General features: G+C 32.4%; 1 protein-coding gene across 3 annotated transcripts in view; it reads right to left on the reverse strand.

The window, feature by feature from the left end:
* Positions 1 to 2,175: 2,175 nt before the first annotated feature.
* Positions 2,176 to 20,837, reverse strand: part of LOC129806447 (uncharacterized) — a 70,366-nt gene continuing 51,704 nt past the window's right edge. For all 3 annotated transcript variants that reach the window (XM_055855044.1, XM_055855043.1, XM_055855042.1), the window contains one exon: positions 2,176 to 2,241. In XM_055855044.1, coding sequence (XP_055711019.1) covers positions 2,232 to 2,241 — 10 coding nt within the window. In that variant the 3' untranslated portion in view covers positions 2,176 to 2,231. The remainder of the gene's footprint in view (positions 2,242 to 20,837) is intronic.

Consider the following 20,837-nt stretch of genomic DNA (forward strand, 5'->3'; position numbering starts at 1 on the left):
AAAAGAAAACTCTCACAGAGAGAGCAAATTGTATGAAAATCTTTTGCAACAAATGATTTCAATTACAATATCTTTCCGTTGCCGCTTTTGTGTGCTTTTCCATGCTTCCGCACTCAAATGGTGGAAAAAACATTCGGAAATACATCAATTAATTCCGGAAAATAAGTGAGATTGTTTCTGAAATTGTTTGGACAACTACAAGTCGAATGATTCTTGGCATTAAATGGATGTATAACAGAAAACAGGGGTTCCAATTGTCTTAATTTATAAAGGATAACTTCTCTTAATTTATTGGATAGTCACCAAAGCAATCATTGGTTGCTGAAAGGAAAGAAATTATAGAACAAACTATATATGAAATTGTATAACTATATTTGGTACTGTTCTAAACTATAACAGTACAAAAATCAGTTTCAATGATTCTCATTTAAGCTCAGAAAATGAGAAAGAAAAAACATCCATTGAAGTAGGAGGAATTTGATAATTCCATTACAAGATAGCCTTCATATTGTCTTATAAAATTCTCTTGAAATCTTGTATAGTCCTAAATACGTATAACAATTTGAAAATGATCTTGATACACAAAAAACATTATCAAAAAAAAAAAATCGTCGATAAGATATTGTAAATGAGAAAGAAGGCATAAAAGAAGACATTATGACTCTGAGACATTTTTGTTCTGTTCTAATGTATAACTGCTTGAATATTTTTGATTCAAAAAGGTTGAAAAATATAGCATTTACAAAGAAAATGAGTATAATAAATCCACTGATGAAAAAACTAGATAATTTATGCGTAAGATAGGGCTTGAACTTGTTTTAAAAAAATGATAAACGTTCATGTAGAATAAACTTTAATTATACTTAAACTTTGTAAAAATCGTAAATTAGTAAGAAGGCGTCAAAGAATACATTAGAACTCTTAGAAAATTTTGTTGTCCTAAAATATAACAGTACGAATATTTCTCACTGAAACATATTGAAAAATATATAATTTCCAAAGAAAAAGAATATTGTAAATCTATAGATGTAAGAAAAGAGTCTCAGAAAAATGTAGCACTTAAAATTGTTTTAAAGAATCCTGCTGGAATTTGTATATAAAACCCCAAAAAACGTATAACACTCAGAAAAATGATAAACGTTCATGTAGGAAAAAGAAACATTTATAATTAAACTTTGTAAATTAGTACGAATACGTAGTTATAAAAGAAAACATAGTAATCTTAAGGAAATTTCGTACTGTTCTAAAATATAACAGTACGAAGTTAGCCTTTACAAAATCGGTATTTTGAGCGAAAATAATTAATTTCACGATAAAAAGTTGAGCAGGTATGTTCATTTATACCAGAATATGTAGGTATTGAATGAAAATAAAACCTAATGCTAATTTTATATTTTTAATTATTACATATTATTCTTGTTCTTATTAGACAAATTCAACTAGGTAAAAAATTATGTATAATATCCGCAATGAAAAAACAACTTCAACGACAATTAGTAAGAACACATTGTTAGTAATCATTAAAAAAAAAGACAGAAGGAAGTAAATAAAATTTGAAGAAAAAATCTCGTACTGTTCTAAAAGATAATAAGCAATAAAAAAAAACTGCTTATTACAATGGAATTTTTCACAAGAAATTATTGCACTTAGGGCAAAAAAAGTGAAGCACTCAAGTCCATTTTTAAAGCAAGATATATCTTGTTTTCTTGATATTTTATGCACATAAAAATCCAAGTGAAATCTTCCAATGAAAATCATATTAGTTTGCCCATTAAAAAAGACAAATAAAATTGTTGCAAAGTGATTCAAGAGAACCTGTTTAAAAATCATGGCAATTTAGCTAAATGTGATTCTGTTAAAAATTATATAGATGTTCACAATGTCTGCACCCATTGAGGTGTAAAGGGACAAAGAAAAAATAAATAAAAATAAAGAAAAGATAATAAAGAAGGGTATAAATTGACACTTACGATATATCCTTTCCCGGAGCTACATCTACTACTTGCCTGTGGAATAATAATTGGGAAAAAAGGGGAGAAACAGTGAATTAATTTCCAACAATTCCAACCAATATAAATTACTCAAAATGTAATTAAGTCAATAAATCAAATAACATACATCACTTAGTCGATCTCTTGAACTGTCCGCATCACGGGGAGCCACAGAGGACGTCGTCAATCTCTCAGAAGCCCGTCCACTGTCATCAGAAGTTCCCGGGTCTTGTGCTATTGTTAATGAATTCTGCAAAAAGGAAGAAAATACCAAAAAAAAGATGCATGAGCAATGAGAAACAATTTAATATTGCAAGAATGACAATTCTAGATGAAAAGTTTTTAGCACAAGTATAGGAGCTCCTGAAACATTCAATCAAATAAAAAAATTGCAGATAATATAATATGAAAGGAGTAGCGGAAAAATGTCTGAAATGTACATAACTCACATCAAACATTTTGTACATCCTCATAATCATATTATGGAAATAATACAAGAGAAAGAAATATCAAAGGAATGATATTTTATAACTTGGATACAATGAAAAAGTACTTCAGCAATTTCCAACAATAAATGTTGATTTGCTTCTATCTATTCAACTTTTCCTATTTTCCGCTTTATTTAATTTATTTTATTGTCATCCATACGATATGCACTCATACTCTCTGCCTCGCGTTTCACATTGAGATAATGCAATTTTTGAGGAAAGATATATATTGTCATGACATTTTCTCTAAATCCACACAATCTTCACCTTAGTCTTTTGCACAGCATTTCCACTTACAATGCATCAAAATCTCATCGGAGATTTGATGCAATTCTGACACATTTCTTACAAAAGTTCTTTTCACTATTTTGATCATCTAAGGCCAAAGATTAAGTAAATAATGTGCTTCTGTTTAATCGACTTTTCTTAGTGTTGGTTCCTGTCCCGACACAGTGAAGACTGGGGAAAACAGTCGAGACAGGAACCGACACAAACAAAAGTCAGTAATGCAGAAGCACTTGAGAACAGTAAAGTGCTAAAAAAAATGTTGAGAAGAAAGCTTCCTTTCTTCTCAACATCAGTACAAAATAAAATATGGTCATTAAACAATAAATTTTGGTCAGTAAAAATAAAATGTGCTCAGTTAAAAATAAAATATGGTCAGTAAAATATTAAATTTGGTCAGCAAAGAACTTAAGAAAATCGATAAAAAATTAAATTTGGTCAGTTAAGTCAAATTTGGTCAGTAAAAAATCAAAGACGGTCAGTAAAAAAAATAAAATATGGTCAGCAAAAAATAAAGAAATTGGTCAGTGAAAATCAAATTTCATCAGCGTATATATTGGTCAATAAAAAATCAAATTTGATCAGTAAAAAATAAAATTTGGTCAGTAGAAAATAAAACTTGATCAGTAAAAATCAAATTTGGTCGGAGAAAACAAACTTTGTCGGTAAAAGTTAAATTTGGTAAGTAAAAAAAAAATTTGGTCATTATAAAATAAAATTTGATCAGTAAAATATCAAATTCGGTCGCTGAAAAGTCAAATTTGGTCGGTAAAAAGTCAAATTTGGTCAGTGATAAATCAAAATTGATCAGTAAAAAATGAAATTTGATCGGTAAAACATAAAAAATGGTCAGTAAAAAATAAAGAACCTGGTCAGTAAAAAATCAAATTTTCTGTGCTTCAGGAAATAATTTGTACCGCCTGTTGAGGCAAAGGGAAATGTTCTGTGCTTTGGAAAGTTATCAGTAGCACCTGTTTAATTTTTGTACAAAATTCAGAAAAGCTGGAATATGAAACACGAAATGGTAAATTACGAAATGTACTAAAATACGAAGTTTCCGTAATACGAAATGTGCAATACTTTTTATCCGGATATGCAAAATTTTAACTTTTATTGATTTCCTTTTAGTTTTTTATTGACTAAATTATTATTCACTGATCATATTTAATTTTCCACTGATTAAATTTCACATTTTACTGATTTAAAAAAAAATTTACCGACCAAATTTGACTTTTCTCCGAGCGAATTTGATTTTTTACTGACCAAATTTTTATTTTATACTGACCAAATTATATTTTTAACTGACCATATTTTTTTTACTGGTCAAATTTGACTTTTCACTGACCATTTTAATTTTTACCGACCAAATTTAATTTTTTCCGATTTTTTAAAAGTTTTTTACTGACCATATTTAATTTTTTTACTGACCAAATTTAATTTTTTACTAACCAAATTTGACTTTTTACCGATCAAATTTAATTTTTTTACTGATTTTTTAAAAGTTTTTTACTGACCATATTTAATTATTTTCTGACAATATTTTATTTTTTTACTGACCGAATTTGATTTTTTACTGACCAATATTTTATTTTTTACTGACCAATTGGAAGTTATCAGTATCGCCTGCCGAGGCAAAGCGAAATTTTCTGTTTTGGGAAGTAATCAGTATCGCCTGTTGGGGCAAAGGGAAATTTTCTGTGTTTTGGAAAGTTTTTATTTTCGTCCTTTGGGGCAAAGGGAAATTTTCTGAGAAAAGGGAAATTTTTGAAAAGTTATAAAATATACTTGTGCAAAATGTGTTACAAACAAAATTTACGAAAATTGTGCAAAATGTATGAAAGACAAAATTTCCAAGGACAAAGTTTCCAAAAAACAAAAATTACCGAAAAAAAAGATTCCATAGACAAAGTGGGAAAAACAAAAGTGTAAAAAACAAAATGAAAAAAACGAGGATTCCCGATCCCCTTTGACACAAATTAAGTTTGTATACCCAACACCAGAGGCGCTACAGCCTCGTGTGTCAAAATAAGAAGACATGATAAATGTTTTCGTTAAAACTATTGTTGCGAACCTGCTTTGAGGAATACCCTGCCTAGGGGATGCTGCACGGCGCTCTTTAGGGGTTGAGTGCCGTGCATTACTCAGATTTACAATTACCCCTATAATTCATGTGAGCAACTTATACTCGCAATGAAGTAAGTCGAGTACTATTGCTTTCATGGTTAAGTTTGAGAGTGGGTCTATCATCCGCGCTCGAGTAAGCGAGAAGATTGCTGCAGCTATCCTGCTTGCGCAATTGGTTCTCCACTCTAGAGCGCGAATTTCCTCCTCTGTGCGCTTTTTTGCTGCATGAGATTCCGTAATTTCTGTCAGTGAGAAGTAAATAAAGTGTTGTTGAGTTTAACTCCCGGCCTTTGTTTTTCCTCCCTGCCGTCGTGGTCTCCGGTCAAATCCGCAACACTATGTTTTACGTGTTTCCTTTTGTTTTTCAAATAAAGTGTCCAAATTCCTTGAAACTTGACTTTCAACAGCTGTTTGAAATTTAACCTTGAAGTAGCCTGAGAAGGAATATTTCAAGGTCATTGCTGTCAAGAATGTTAATACCATATTCCCACAAATACCGGATGCTAAAAATGTACTTTTTAGTAGCTTTTGATAGCTTCAGGATGTGCCACTATGACTTTCAACCTTCTACATCAAAGAACTCTCTTCTTCTGTGAGAAGAATGTAAAAGAGTCTTGTTTATTTTTCTCCATTTCACATATGCGAAATAAACAGCAATAAAAGAAAAGCTTCGGGGAAGATATCAAAAAATATTTCACAATTTTCCATCAACCCATTTTGCATTTTGACCATTTTTATGCACAATTCTTCTCACTGTTAAATCTGAATTTATCGATAAGAACAAATCCCTCATTTCTGAATATTGCTGATTGCTTTATTTTATGCAAAGACTTATGAGAAGACAAAAAATAATCAAAAAACATTGTTCTTTTTCCCCTTTACCCCATTACCATTTTACGATTATGAACGTTTAGCAATTGAGATATAATCTAATCAAGAAATATTTCACATTTCTCTCTTTTGTGAGTAACAAAAACCACAAAAACTGCTTCAGAACTATCCTTTCTTCTTCCCATATATCGACAAAAAAGAGCCATTGAGAGGGAACTTAATATGTGAGATTCATGTTAGAGGTACATTAAATAATTTACCAGAAAATTATACACTGCAAATAGCCGTATGAGCCCCAAAGGAGTACGCAGTAGTTAGTGTTTCGAGGTAAGTTAAAAAAAAAAAAATAAAGAAAAACAAAGGTAAAAATAAAAATAGTTATAAGAAAGCACGCGACTTGCGTTTGGAACATATTTAAAATGTTCAACTTAAACAATTTATTTTCTCCTTCTTCCAAATGCTTCCCCATATCTTTTTTTTTACTGTGCTAAATGAAAACATGACTTCAAATATAACACACTTAATAATATAAATTAACTCAAATTACATAGAAAGCCATTTACATAATTTATTTATTAACCATCACATTCTCTCATGTTGTTACTTTAATGTTTTTCTTCTATACTTCATAGGGAATTAACTTCTACGTCTCCCTCTCTCTCTCTCTCTTTCTCCATCTTTTTCTCCCTCTCTTTCTCACACGACGTACAACATAATTTCACTTCACCACCCATTAAATTCATTTATGCTTTTTATGTTTATATCGCTAAAAAGTGCCTCTTCTTTAGCACAGCTTCAATCCCATCTTAACATTGCCATTTCTCATTTTACTTCTTTAATGCATAATTGCCTCTTTTGAACCCCTTTTCATAATAATCACCACCGACTCAAATGGAATAGCATCTGGAATCTGGACATTACCAACAAATACACTGAGAGAAATCCGAAAAAGTTAAAATAACATTCCGTAAATGTTAATTTTACCCTGCAGAATTGATCCGAATCGGTGTAAAAATTACCCTTTTATATGTATTATGGGTTAAAGTTACCCTCTTTCATGTTAATTTTATCCTTAAAAAAAGTGTAAAATTAACATTAAAAAATGTTGATATATTTTTACACCTAAAAAGTGTTAAAATTATGAGGAAAAAAGTTAATCGCACCTTCTTTTTTTCTCAGTGGAGGAAAAAAAGTTAATCTCAGCGTCTTTTTTTATTCAGTGTAGCAGACTAACCCACTCTTCCATAACATTTTCTTCCCTGAGAGACACTTTGAAAAGAAAACGACAAAACAGCCATATAGAAGATCAACTTTATAATCACTAATTGGTTCACAATAATCAATTGCTGCCACCCAGAGTGAATTTGTTCATTATTTTCAGTTGAGAAGAGCTTATACGCAATTTACCAAATGGATCTATAAATATTTGCCCCTCTTTTTTTTCTTTTTGCACTGATACCAGAGGGAAAAACCACCATAAATTGCAACTGAACACCATTTAAATTGTTTTCTCTCTCTCTACCCTTTGACCATTCTGTGCTATCTAGAATTGACTAGAGAGGTATATAATGTACATATATTGCGAAGTTTCAGCAATAATAATAGGAGAGGAGGATAAAGATAGAAAGATATCCCAGAGTCTATCCTCAACCTTGCCATTCTCTGCCCAGGTTCTATTTTTTTCTGCTGTTTTAGTTCCCTCTGTCTCTTCTCTTTGGTTCAATATGGAATCAGAAGACCCCCACTCATATATTGACTACGCCAGATACTGAATATATGATCGCATCCTAGAGTTGTCTAACACGCAGATTAAGAGCAAAGCAGAGCTTTTCATTGTGATGTAAGAATTGAAAAGAAATTCACATTGAAAGTTTAGTTTATTCACAAACCATGATACGAGGGCTATTCACATGGTTTGCTGACAAACTAAATCAACAGTAATGTCCCTACTGAGTGAAATCCGAAAAAGTTAAAATAACATTCCGGAAATGTTAATTTTACCCTGCAGTATTATTCCGAAATCGGTGTAAATATTATGCTTTTTGGGTGTATTAGGGGTTAAAGTTACCCTTTTTCATGTTATTTTTACCCATAAAAAGGTGTAAAATTAACATTAAAAAATGTCTATATATTTTTACACCTAAAAAGTATTAAAGTTATGACGAAAAAAAGTTAATCGCACCCTCTTTTTTTCTCAGTGTAGTACATTTTCCGATATTGTTCCGGCCAAGACTCCGTGGAAGTAAACGCTAAAATTCCGCACTTGTTTTTCGCCCTAACGCTATAATTCTTGCGAACTAGACATACTCAAATGTACGATACGGTAGCAAAATTTTCAATTAAAAAGTAGAACAATTTAGCGTTTGTCTGATAGATGAATACTCCTCAAGATCCAAATTGCCAATTGGCACTGATCCTCCATTTATATGCGGATATCTTTTTTTTTGTAGATATTTTCTATGAAAATTCCACACCATTTTTAATCAATTTTAGGAGTTATTGTGAAGAAAATGTTTTAAAAAAGAATCCACTGGAAAAGTCGTAGAATTCCATAATATTAAGCCACGGATGCCTTTCAGACCGTTATATGAAAAATTCCGCGGAGAATATCGTGGAAATAAAGAGGATTTTTCTGATTTTTTAAAGGGCTGACTGCCGATTATACCGCTAATAATTCATAGGAAGAGACGTGGAAATATTCGTTGGAAAAGTCCATGAAAACTCGCGGACATTTCTTATTAGACGATCTTATACAGAGTTCCGCAAATGTTCATACAACACTAGGAGGAAATTTAGGGACAAATTCTTCCTCGGAAGCCCACGTCGGATTTTTAGTGGAAAAATCTGTGGACATGTCAGAGAAGAGTGCTGGAAATCCAGTGGGATTGTCGCGGCCATTGGCTATAGGGATGATACAAGGGCTGTTCACATGGTTTGCTGACAAACTAAACCGACAGGAATGCCCCGTTTAAGCTGGGATATTTTGAAATGCATCCGACTGCATTCACAAGTAAATCTTGAAAAATTCGAAAATCTATTTGAAAAGTCAAAAAGAAATTTTCGAATTTCGAATGTTCGCATTTCAAAGTCCTCAAGTCTCAAAATGTGTTGGTCTTCACTTTATTGTGAGGAAAACACAACGACTTTTTATTGTGTTGGTTCCTGTCTCGACTTTTTAGCCAAGTCCTCGTCGTATTTCAAAACAATCAAACAGTCGATACACGAACCAACACAAAGAAAAGTTGATAATGCAGAAGCATTTGGGAACAGTAAAGTGTTAAAAAAAAAAAAACATGTGTAATATATGCTACTGACCACATCGGAACATGCTGGAGTGCCCCTCATCGCCAGCCTCCCGATTTGTATGCACCTTCGGGAGTCAAATTGAACGATATATTACTCTCTGAAGTTAGCCGTTGTAGCACCCCTCAGAGTCACCACCCCAGCTGAACACTGATTTGTATCGTTGACTTACAAAAGTCTTCCTAAGGACGGACTTTCCCCCCCCAACTCCACTAGGCTCAACAGTCCTGCTACACATGTCCATTTCTCATTGAAAAAGCACCCTGAGAGTGTCTTGGATTAAGGGAAAATGGTGTATTGTCCGAGATAATTGGTATAGTTCGTTGCTAAATTTCTATCAATGAGATAATCACCAAATTGAATAAAGAGTAATCGGTTACTAGTTTTGTCTGATAACACTCTTGAATTTGACCTCCAGGATTCCCATGTCCAAAAGCTTAATGTCAATTGATAAGCTGTGTTAAAGCATCCGCAATTTTATCTTAATCCACGTTATCGCTTCATTAGCGTTTACAACTCTGTTGGCTCATGGCATGGTGTAAACGAAGAAATAAAAGATAGGAACGATTTTGAGGGAATTATTTGCTTATCTTCCCCACCGATTAAGAATCAATACGGAGATTTTTATCCATTGAGGCTAAAAGCTATTTGCTCTTCAATTAATTAACTCCTAAAAACGATTCATCCGTGAAAACCGCAATAATTTAAAATCCCGCAATTTAATTCAATTTTTTTTTGTTACTTTCCGCATCATGTGCTGCTGTATATATATATATATAATTTTGTTTTTTATAATCTTGGCTGCACTCGCTCTATCCCAATTCCCCCAAAAACAAAAAAAAATCAAAATATACAAACAGTATAGTGAGTAAATTTCAGATAAATGTAACTTTATATTGTAATATATACAGTTGGGGCAATATAAACATTTCGCGCGAGCGCAACATATACACAAAATTATTTTCGCGACAGTCGAACGAGCTAAACATTTATTTGAGAGAACACGCGATTCAATAAATCACTTGGGATTGAACATATGTTGTCGTCGCGTTTGTTTTATTTATAGTTTTCTCCTTTTTTTCCACCACTCAAACTCCAACCATTGCATTTATATTGCCCCCATATAGTGAGGACATTGAGGTAATTTATTTTAAAAGAATTTTCTCACCCTCGACGATGAGAAAAAAAGCAATAAAAATTTTTAAGCGCACAATTTGACTGATTTTATACATAGATTTTCTATATATCTGCACAAGAAATGGTACGTATAATTCGTTGTCAGATATTCGAAAAAAAAAATTTAATATTGTCAACTGTCGCATTACGTCAATGTCAATTTAAATTTTGACATTGATATACTGAGATACATGTCAAGCTGCTTGAAATTTAAATTTTTTTTGCATACAACTCTATAAAACATTTGTCAACAACTATTAAATCAGTCGATTTAAAATAAATATATTAACATTCTCTATCAACATAAAATTGATATTAAAGATTATAGAGCTACACTGAGAGAAATGCGAATAAATATTTTAATTGTCAAAAATGACAAGGAGAAATCTTTCTCACCAAGATTTTTTTTTATCACATGACTGTTCTTAAATCCTCCTGCATTATCGACTTTCCCTTGCTTTGATTCCTGTTACGACTGTTACGTAGCTTTTGGAACACAACAAGGACTGTGGAAGATAGTCAAGTCAGGAACCAACACAAAGAAAAGTCGATAATGCAGAAACACTTTAGAACAGAAAAGTGCTAAAAAGGGGTGGCACAGCGTCCGAGGCTTTGCGAACTGCTCGAACTCCCTAGAAAGAGCCCTGCCTTATATTCTTTTTCGGAAATTTTTTGAATGCTTATACAAAATTAATTTCGATTAATTTGTCTATAAATTACCATAAAACCATCTTAAAGTTGAAAATTGTGCAAGAGGGTATTTTAAAAAAGGACTTAATATTTTAATTAATTTAATTTGACCAAATCGGTTGAAAATTAGGTGAAAGGTGAAGGACGAAATGTTCAGCTGGACTAACTACAAAACATTTCCAAAAATGAACCAAATCGTATTGATTTTAGAGCATCTTGACATTAGATTTTAGTACACTGTGACATTGAATTAGAGCATTGTGGCATGATTTTATAGCATTTTTGTCATCAATTTCAGAGCATATCAGCATCGATTTAGAGCATCATGAAATCAATTTAAGTGAGTTCTGGCGTTAATTTTAGTACATTTTCACATTAGATTTTAGTACAATTTGGCATTGATTTTAGAGCATTATGGAATGATTTTATATAATTTAAGCATCAATTTTAGAGAATTTTGGCATCAATTTTAAGCATTATGCAACCAATTTTAGTGAATTCTGGCGTCAATTTTAGTACATTTTCATATTAGATTTTAGTACACTTTGGCATTGATTTTAGAGCATAAAGGTATGATTTTATAGCATTTTTGGCACCAATTTTAGAGAATTTTGGCAAATATTTGGATCATTATGCAATCAATTTTACTGAGTTCTGGCGTCAATTTTAGTACATTTTCACATTAGATTTTAGTACAATTTGGCATTGATTTTAGAGCATACAGACATAATTTTATAGCATTTTTCGCATCAACTTTAGAGCAATTTGGCATAAATTAGGAGCATTATGGAATCAATTTTAGTGAATTCTAGGGTCAATTTTATTACATTTTGGCATTGATTTTAGAACTTTATTGTATGATTTTATAGCAATTTTGACATCAATTTTAGAGCAGTTTGGCGTTAAATTTAGAGGATTTTGACGTCCATTTTAGAACATTCTGACATTGATTTTATTACATTCTGTCATATAATTTGGAAAAAATCACATTTTAGTAGCAAATGGCACTGAATCTTATACACAAATCCGAGAGTCAATTCTAGAAATTTCAAATAATAATAAATCGATCATTTAGATTCCATGCTATTTACTAAAAACTAATTCAAAAGTTAGTTCTTTCCAAGGCTTGAGAATTATAACAGTTGGAATAGTTTTTCTCCACGTTGTCCATGTAAAAAGTGATTTGAAGTCCTGCATTGAATATTTTAAAGTGCTCATTCATACAATGGAAGTTTTAAAAATTTACAAATCTTAAAACTACACCTATGTAGTGTAGAACTAACACTTAGACAGAATCATAATCGCAAAGCCTTAAGGTTAATTTTAGTATCTTTTTTTCATTTTGTATGAATCCTAATCAAATCATCACAATTGTGTCCGTTTGGTCTTTAATTGGTAGTTTATTACCCTTTTCAAAACAATGCATGTATCAAAATAATACACACTGAGAGAAATCCGAAAAAGTTAAAATAACATTAAGGAAATGTTAATTTTACCTTGCAGTATTGATCCGAAATCGGTGTAAATATTATGCTTTTTAGGTGTATTAGGAGTTAAAGTTACCCTTTTTCATGTTATTTTTACCCTTAAAAAGGTGTAAAATTAACATTAAAAAATGTTGATATATTTTTACACATAAAAAGTGTCAAAGTTATGAGGAAAAAAAGTTAATCGCATCCCCGTTTTTTTCTCAGTGCTTAAATTTAACACATAGCTTTATTTATTAAATTAAACATAGCTTTATTAAATTATTATTAAATTAATTATTAAATTAAATCATATTAAATTAAACACAAAATTAAACATAGCTTAAATTTAACACATTCCGTTTGTAAATCCAACCCTAAATTCTCAAATTTATTTTAAAACTTGCTTGTTAAATCCATTTATATCTGTGTATCAATTTTTCACCAAAAACTCTACTAGACTTGTGACAATAATCCCGTGTAAAATCTTTTCGACAGGCGTGCCAAAAAAAAACTCAATATTTCAATCAATTTTACTTTGCAATTCTGCCTTGTCGCAAACCAAAACAGCAACACAAAATAATCCTTCATGAAAATTCAATGAAGTACAAATTTTATTGAGATATACATTTCTTTAAACGATTTGTTATATTTAAAACGAATTTTCCGACAACAACAATATAAAAAAAATACCAACGTCAGTCAAAATTGATTTACTTCCCCAATAGCATTAAATCCTCCATTTAAAATGGAGAATTGTAGGTTTTCATCCTCCTCCTTCCTCTTTTCCAAGCCCAAAAATAATCCCAAACCACTTGAATTTTGTTGTTGTTTAAACTATAATTCAAGGGAAAATGCCTATGTCAGAGACTTAACCATGTGAGGGCTTTTCTCTGTGTAAATCAAATGAGATTGATAATGTTTTTTGAAGGGGAAGGAAGAACATCCAATTTGGGAAATAGAGAGAGAGAGTATGAGACAATGTGCTGTAATTGGAGATGGTTTATTGTTTTGTTTGACGAATGGCATGGAGGTGCACAATTGTGGGTGGATTTTGATGGCAAACGATATGTAGAGGAATTGCTCTATCTCTCCACCATTTATACTAACAAATGAGAGACAAATTTAGGTTTGGGAAATGGGCCCATAATACTATGTAATCTACTCAACTGCCTCCCACACCCCAACACCCTAAACCCCCCCTTTTCACTCCAAAACCCTACAAACACTTTTGTTATAAGTATACAATAATCCATCCATTGTGCTAGAACCACCAATTAGTCAATTAGCGGCAATTGTCGGTAATTATCCCTCTCACTCATAATTTCAAAACACAAAATTTTCTATGCAGCGCATAATAATTTCTCTCCCATCAACAAAGCACCACATAACAAATGAGTAGACACTTATTTTTTAATTTTTGACTAGGAAAATGCATAATTATTGTCGGATTTCAGTGCAATAATTTGAGAAAATAGACAATAATTAAATAATATTCATTGAATATTGATTTAATTTGCTAACAGACTTTTTAATTAGCAAATTTCCTAAAAATAAATGTTATCAGTAAAGTACATATTAAATTAATTAAAAATAAACTACTTTTTCAGAGCTTTCCTTCTTACTAAAAATTTATTTTTTCTATATTTACACACTCAATTTTAAGTTTAAATTGATTTGAATTAATTTCCCTTTCATTTTTTTATCTTTTACACCCAAAACGTCTACCGCCGTCTTAGCAATAAGCCCCTCAATAGAATTTGAATAAATGAATAAGTTTTGCCAGCTTGAGAAATAAGGAACTTTTGCTAACATTTTGAAAAGTTCCAGTTGGATACTTTAACAAAAGATCAATAATAAAATCGAAACTAAAGACGGTGCATTTATCACACATTTCAAGAACGGGGTTACTACTAGTTGCTATCTCCGAAATTTCACAAACTCGGCGGATTCTAAGACCAATAATCAAAAGGTAACCTAACGGAATGTTTCAACTGCTAGCAATTTAGCCATGCCCCGTCAAGATGTTGACACAAATCCAGATGTGATAAGTGCATTGTAGATCACACACAATTTGAATGTCTCAGAATTACCTGAGAGGGCACGGCAAAATGCGTGAATTGCGAAAAAAATCCTGAATACTTTGAACCAAGTCCGGAATTAAAAGAAGTAAGATGATCTTCCACTTCCAGATCTTAGGAAACTTTGACAACTTTCGGTAGCGACAGGGCTACAAGACAAGGAGTCCCTACACTGAGAAAAAAACGGGGGTGCGATTAACTTTTTTTCCACATAACTCTAACAATTCTTAGGTGAAAAAAAATATCAACATTTTTTAATGACAATTTTACACCTTTTTAAGGGTAAAATTAACATGTAAAGGGTAACTTTAATCCCTAATACACCTAAAATACACCGATTTCGTATCAAAACTCCAGGGTAAAAACATTTCCAGAATGTTATTTTAACTTTTTCGGATATCTCTCACAAGAGAAGTACCCCAACCGCACTTACTTCGACTTTATTGAAACTTTGCATCTTGCCTAATTTTGACATGACAAATCGACTGGTGATAGTCACTAATTTCGCAAAAATCCCCTTACGCCCCTACAGAGGGTGGGGTTGGGATTCAAAATTCATAATTTTGTCTTTACCAGCCAGAGGGTTGCCAATAACGACTTGGAGTATTTAGGTGACCCCCCATAAGTTGACCTTTGGAATCTAAATATGATCTTCATTTCCCCCCCACCCCTCCCCTTCCGCTGAAAAATATGTTTTTTGGAATATCTCCTACGATACTTTTCATTTTTAGATATGTTTCAGGAGTTGTCCAGACGGATATTTCGTTCAAACATACCAATGACCTTGAAACATTCCTTCATTATCTAAAAATGAAAAGTATCGTAGGAGTAGTTTTTGAGATATTCACTGAACGCACTATTTTCACCTTCAAAGAATCCAAATTTCCTTGAATTTCATCTTAAAACACCTTCACTGTGAAATGAAAACAAGTTTTTTCATGGAAATTAGCTCACTGGCATGCAAGTGTCAGAAGAAAACTCAATGGATAGCGTTGTTCCCCGTAGGAACAGTCTGGAAAACTGTTCCCAATTTTTATTTTTAGGCTTTTATGCAATAAAGCTCATCAAGATTGAACTTTTTCTCATAAAAGCATATTTTTTCATATAAAGTTGAAAATTTTCAACAAGTTTCTCAGAAAATTTCAAAATTTTCAGCTCCATATGAAAAAAGGGTGTTTTTATAAGAAAAAGTTCAATTTGTTTGAAAAGAAAAAGTTCAATTTGTTTGAACTTTTTCACATAAAAGCTTAAAAATAAAAATTGGTAACAGTTTTCTACGCTGTTTCTATTGAGTCTAGCGCCATCCATCGAATTTTATTCTGACGCTTGCATGCCAGTGAATTGGCAGTTGAGAAAACTCTCATAAAAAAACTTGTTTTTATTTCACAGTGAAGGTATTTTTAGATTAAATTGAATTAATTGTGGGTTCTTTGGTAGTGAAAATAGTTCGTGCAGTGAGAAAATATCCCATTGTGTGGGATATGGTATGCCCTCTACTGTTCTTAAGCTTTTTTTTTAATTCTATCACTTAAGGATGGTGTCTTCACCGATCGGACAAGGTAGATCGGATCAGTGAAGACCATTCTTAAAAGCTAGACTTAACCCTTTAAGGACGATTGGAACACCGGTGTCCCATAAAGAAAATAATTTTTTTCTGACCTCTTAAAGTTATTTTTTCCTTATGTTTGTACATAATTGCAAAGTAGAAGGTTGAAGGAATCTAGGATATTTTTTGGAAGTCTCCAGCTATTTGCTATACAGTAAATTTTTAAGCTCAAAAATGACAAATTTTTAAATTCTCATAATGAAAATTAATTTTAAATATTTTTTATACTTTCAACTTTTTTTAAGCAAAACCGTTTTGGGAAAAGAAATTACAATACTGAAAATAATATTTTTCATTAGATTGAAAATTATCGTTCACTAGTATTGTCAGAAAAATTACTTAAATTTTTTGGCTATTTTTGTCCCTATCGTTCGTAGAGGCAAGAAATACATCAAATCAGACTCTATTGGCTTTTCGAAGCCCAGATATAAGACCTTTTACTGGTTTTCTTCATTGGTTTCATTTTTATTGCTGATTTTCGATCCGCGAAAACTGTCTCGTCGTTAAAGGGTTAAAGAAAAGCTTACGAACAGCAGGAGGCAAAGTTCCCTGCGAGTGACTTTGATACCCTCCTGTTCGTAAACTTTTCTTTAAGTCTGATGTTTAAGAACGGTTCTCACCGATCAGACATGGGAGATCGGATCGGCAAAGACTATCCTTAACTTCTAGAAGTAACGAAAAGCTTATGAACAGGAAAGTGTCAGTTATCCGCAGGGTTGTCACCTTACGGTATTCGTTTTTCAAATGTGTCTTAAAAAATAAAATAAGGATTAAATGCATGAAACTGTCCCATTCTCCCCTAATTTTTCAACATTCTTCAAGCTAAATTTTAAGACTTAATCCAAGTTTGCATTGAGATATTAAATTTGATGGAAAATTCAATTTCTTCATGCAGTTCCTAAGCTCTGTAATTCCCTTAAAAGTTCTTGGTAAACAATGCGAAACTTTCCAAGTACCACAAATCCCAGTGATTATTCTCTTTCCTGTTAATCAACTTAAGAAGGAAAAATCAAGAAAATCTAACACTAGCAATTAAAAACTAATGAAAAACTCCAAATACAATTGACTTCCATTTTTTTTGCCCTGATTTCTTTTAATATCGTGCTCATTTTTCTTTTTTAACTTCCCTATCGTCAATTTTCTATCGCCAGAGTGTGCAATCGATATTTCCCTCTTTTATTATTATTGCTGCCATGGGTATATTTTTTTAACGATGTCTCAAGCCGTCGTGAAAAATTAGAGGAAACGTAATTTTCACTTTTACAAGAGAATAAATTTTATGGGCATTAAGTTGGAGAATGCATTATACGAGAATTTTTATTCCTATTTCCACTTTTTTTTCTCTTCATCCGTGCGAGCACATCCCACGAATTAAATGAAAAAAAGAATAGAATTTTCACATCTTTTCCTTTCAATTAGAATAAAAGAAAAGAGATGAATTTATAGGAATACACTCTTTTGCCTTTTTCTTTTTATTTTGCAATGATGGAAAATGATATTTAAAAGATGAGGAAAGAAATGGTGGAAAAATCTCTGTTTGACCTTATTTTCTCTCTCTCTTGAGTCATTTCTGACATTTTCAATCAATATAAGCAAAAGAAAAATCCGAGGGAGGATGGATATTGAACATCAGGGGGATAAATAAAAGATGAAAGATATTGAGGGCGTTGATTGTGTACATATATATAAAATATTGTACATTATTAAATAGTAGTTAAATTTATACAACACATTTTCACGGTGGTGGAAATTTCTAATTACAGTGTTTATCTGAAGGTAAAAGGTTATTATGGGGATTTTCTATATACTTTTGGTGTTTTATAGCAACTTAACCGTTGATGCCTTGATGTACAAACAATATGAAATATGATGTGAAAATGTGGGAAAGGGATTCATCATAATAATGGTTTGGGGATTGTAACACAAGACGAATTTATTATGACTTATACTTGGATTCAACATTTTCAGATCTTATTTTATTAAATTAACTTTGTTATTCAATTTACTCAGGAAACTCAAAGTGAAATGTGTCTCCTTCTTACAAAAATTTTATTGAGAGTCATGTAAAATTCACTTTGAAATCGCAATAAAAAAATATGCTTCAATTGAAGAATTTTAATTTTTTATTTCAAAAATACTTTGCTGTTTTCAAGATTTTGTTTTTCCATACCATTTTTGTAGATTGTTTTACCGAAAAATTAATTTTTAACACAAATTGCAAACAAATAAAACGCATAGACTCTGGAAATCTCCGGATGAGGGCACTGTTTTCTCTTTTCTGCCGCACGTGGCGCTGGCATCTGTTGTCAATTTTAAAATTCACAAACTTTTAGAAGAAAAATTCCGCTAAATTGAATAAAGAAACTCACGCAACAATTCATGTAAGGAAATTTTGTAACAGTCTGAAAATGTCATACGACAAGTCATTGGTTGGATCAGCAACTGTGCAAACTGCATTTGCTTTGTGTCAGCATTCATTGCAAGCGATTAATCTGTTTGTGCACATAAATTATATCACGATAAGGCTAAATTTTATTTAAAATTAGGTGAAAAATCCCAATTTCAAAAGACGCCCCATTTTGAAAGGTGCCCCACTTCCCCCTAATGGCATAATATCACTGCACCTTTTGCATTAACACTAAGCCTACCGACTGATTTTGGTCGCTTTTCACTGCTAAAGGATATCCTTAATCGTTTGGCGCGCAAATTGATGCAGGGAAAGTGATAATGAGGGGTAATTGAATCCATTACCACTTTAAAACAGCAATGTTACCGTTTTCCAACGAACTTCTAACACTTTGCCCGCCTTCACCGTAAATCACAGTTCTGGGCACAAGTCTGGCCATACTGTATCCCCAATACAGGGACATTTTCTTACTGAACACACTATGTTCTGTTCACCTTCAAAGAACCCAAATTTATTTGAATTTACTCTAAAAACACCCTCACTGTGAAATGAAAACAAGTTTTTCTTATGGAAATTCGCTCAGCTGACATTTCATTTGCATGCAAGTATCAGAATAAAACTCAATGGATGGCGTTGTTCCCAGTAGGAACAGTCTGCAAAACTGTTCTCAATTTTTATTTTTAAGCTTTTATAAGAAAAAGTTCAACCAAATTGAACTTTTTCTCATAAAAGCACCCTTTAATTCATATGGAGTTGAAAATTTTCTGAGAAATTTGTTGAAAAATTCTTCAATGGAAATGGCCCAAAGATTTCAATTTTAAGAAAAATTGCTAATAGCGTCAGGCGGAAAAAAGCGGGAGAAGCGGCGTCAGACAAGCTTTTCCATATATATAGCACTCTCTTTCTTTCTCTCTCTCTCTCTACATAGTGACTCTATATTCTAAGATTTGTAAGGTGACATATACCATTCGCGAACCGCGATTTTTTTCGCGAATCTTCGCGAGACGCGAATTTCTTCGCGGATTTTCACGAGTTTTCGCAGGTCGCGTATTTTTTCTCGGATATTCCCTGGGCGCGTATTTTTCATGGGTAATGAATAACTTCGCGGATTCTTACGGGTCGCTGATAGAGGTTCTAAACAGATGTAAAGTTGAGGCCTCTATCTCTCATACTTTCCGAGATAATCGACTTTAAAGATTTTCAGACACTCTCATGCATTTCTTATCCAATTTTTCTTATTAATAACGATAACTTCATACACTTTAAGAATTATTAAATGATTTATGTATAAATATCGTTCGAGTTTGCCACAATCCAAATTTGCAATGAAGGACTTGCACCTCTATAAGCTGATCTAGGCTTATCACTGGCTTTTCAACTTGTCACTCTCTTAGAGCTTAAACGGTAAGAGATACCAATTTCCGAACTTCGATGACCCCCAATAAAAAACAATATCTGAAGACATTTTCTGCCATCCCCCCCAACTCCTCCCCTCTATCCCTACCAAAACCCATGTATTTTTTTTTTTTTCAAAATTGGCCAAAGATCTTTTTTCGTTTCCAAAGTGCCGCGTTTCCACAGTAACTAAATAAAGTGGAGCACTAGTAAGAGTATCTGATACTTCTACAAGAATTTAAATCCAAAATTCTCCTTATAAGTCTTCTAAAGGTCGATAGTAGGATTCTTAAAAATTCTAGTTCTACAAAAGTCGCTGAGAGTAAGCTCAGACACATACCGCAAAAGGGATAAAACGGGTAAAAGGTAATGGTCATTGCCAATGTAGGTAAGTGATTTATTGGTAGATTTTAATTTGCTTTTGAAGTAAATGTCACTTTTAATTGTGAACACCTAGAGGCCAAACGGTTGGAGATAGAGACTTAGAACCTTCAGGGGACCCCCCCCATAAGTCGACCACTTAAGTCGATTGCTCGAAAACGTGTCGTGCGATTGTTTTGTTTTTCATTTTTGGATATGTTTTGAAGAATAACCACGCGAATGTTCGCCCATATACGAAAGTCTCGTTAAATCATTCCGAATAACGGTTTTTCAAGGTCAGAGCTAAATAAAGTCTCTAAAGAGTGTCTTTCTCAACCAAATGGGGTCATGTTTGGGTTTGTTGGAAAGGTATTGGAATTTTTGTCAATTTGTAATCAGTTCCAATCGGTTACGACAATCCATATACGAAAATCCCGTTAAATCATTCCGAATAACGGTTTTTCAAGGTCAAACTCACAAAAGTCTCTAAAGAGTGTATTTCTCAACCAATTGGGGTCATGTTTGGGTTTGTTGGAAAGATCTTGGAATTTCTGACACTTTTGAACCATTTCCAATTGGTTAAGAATCGGTTTTGACCCTATAAGAAATTTACGTTCAAAAATAAGATACATTA

Source organism: Phlebotomus papatasi, chromosome 3 (genome assembly GCF_024763615.1).
Source record: "Phlebotomus papatasi isolate M1 chromosome 3, Ppap_2.1, whole genome shotgun sequence".
Lineage (NCBI taxonomy): Eukaryota > Metazoa > Arthropoda > Insecta > Diptera > Psychodidae > Phlebotomus > Phlebotomus papatasi.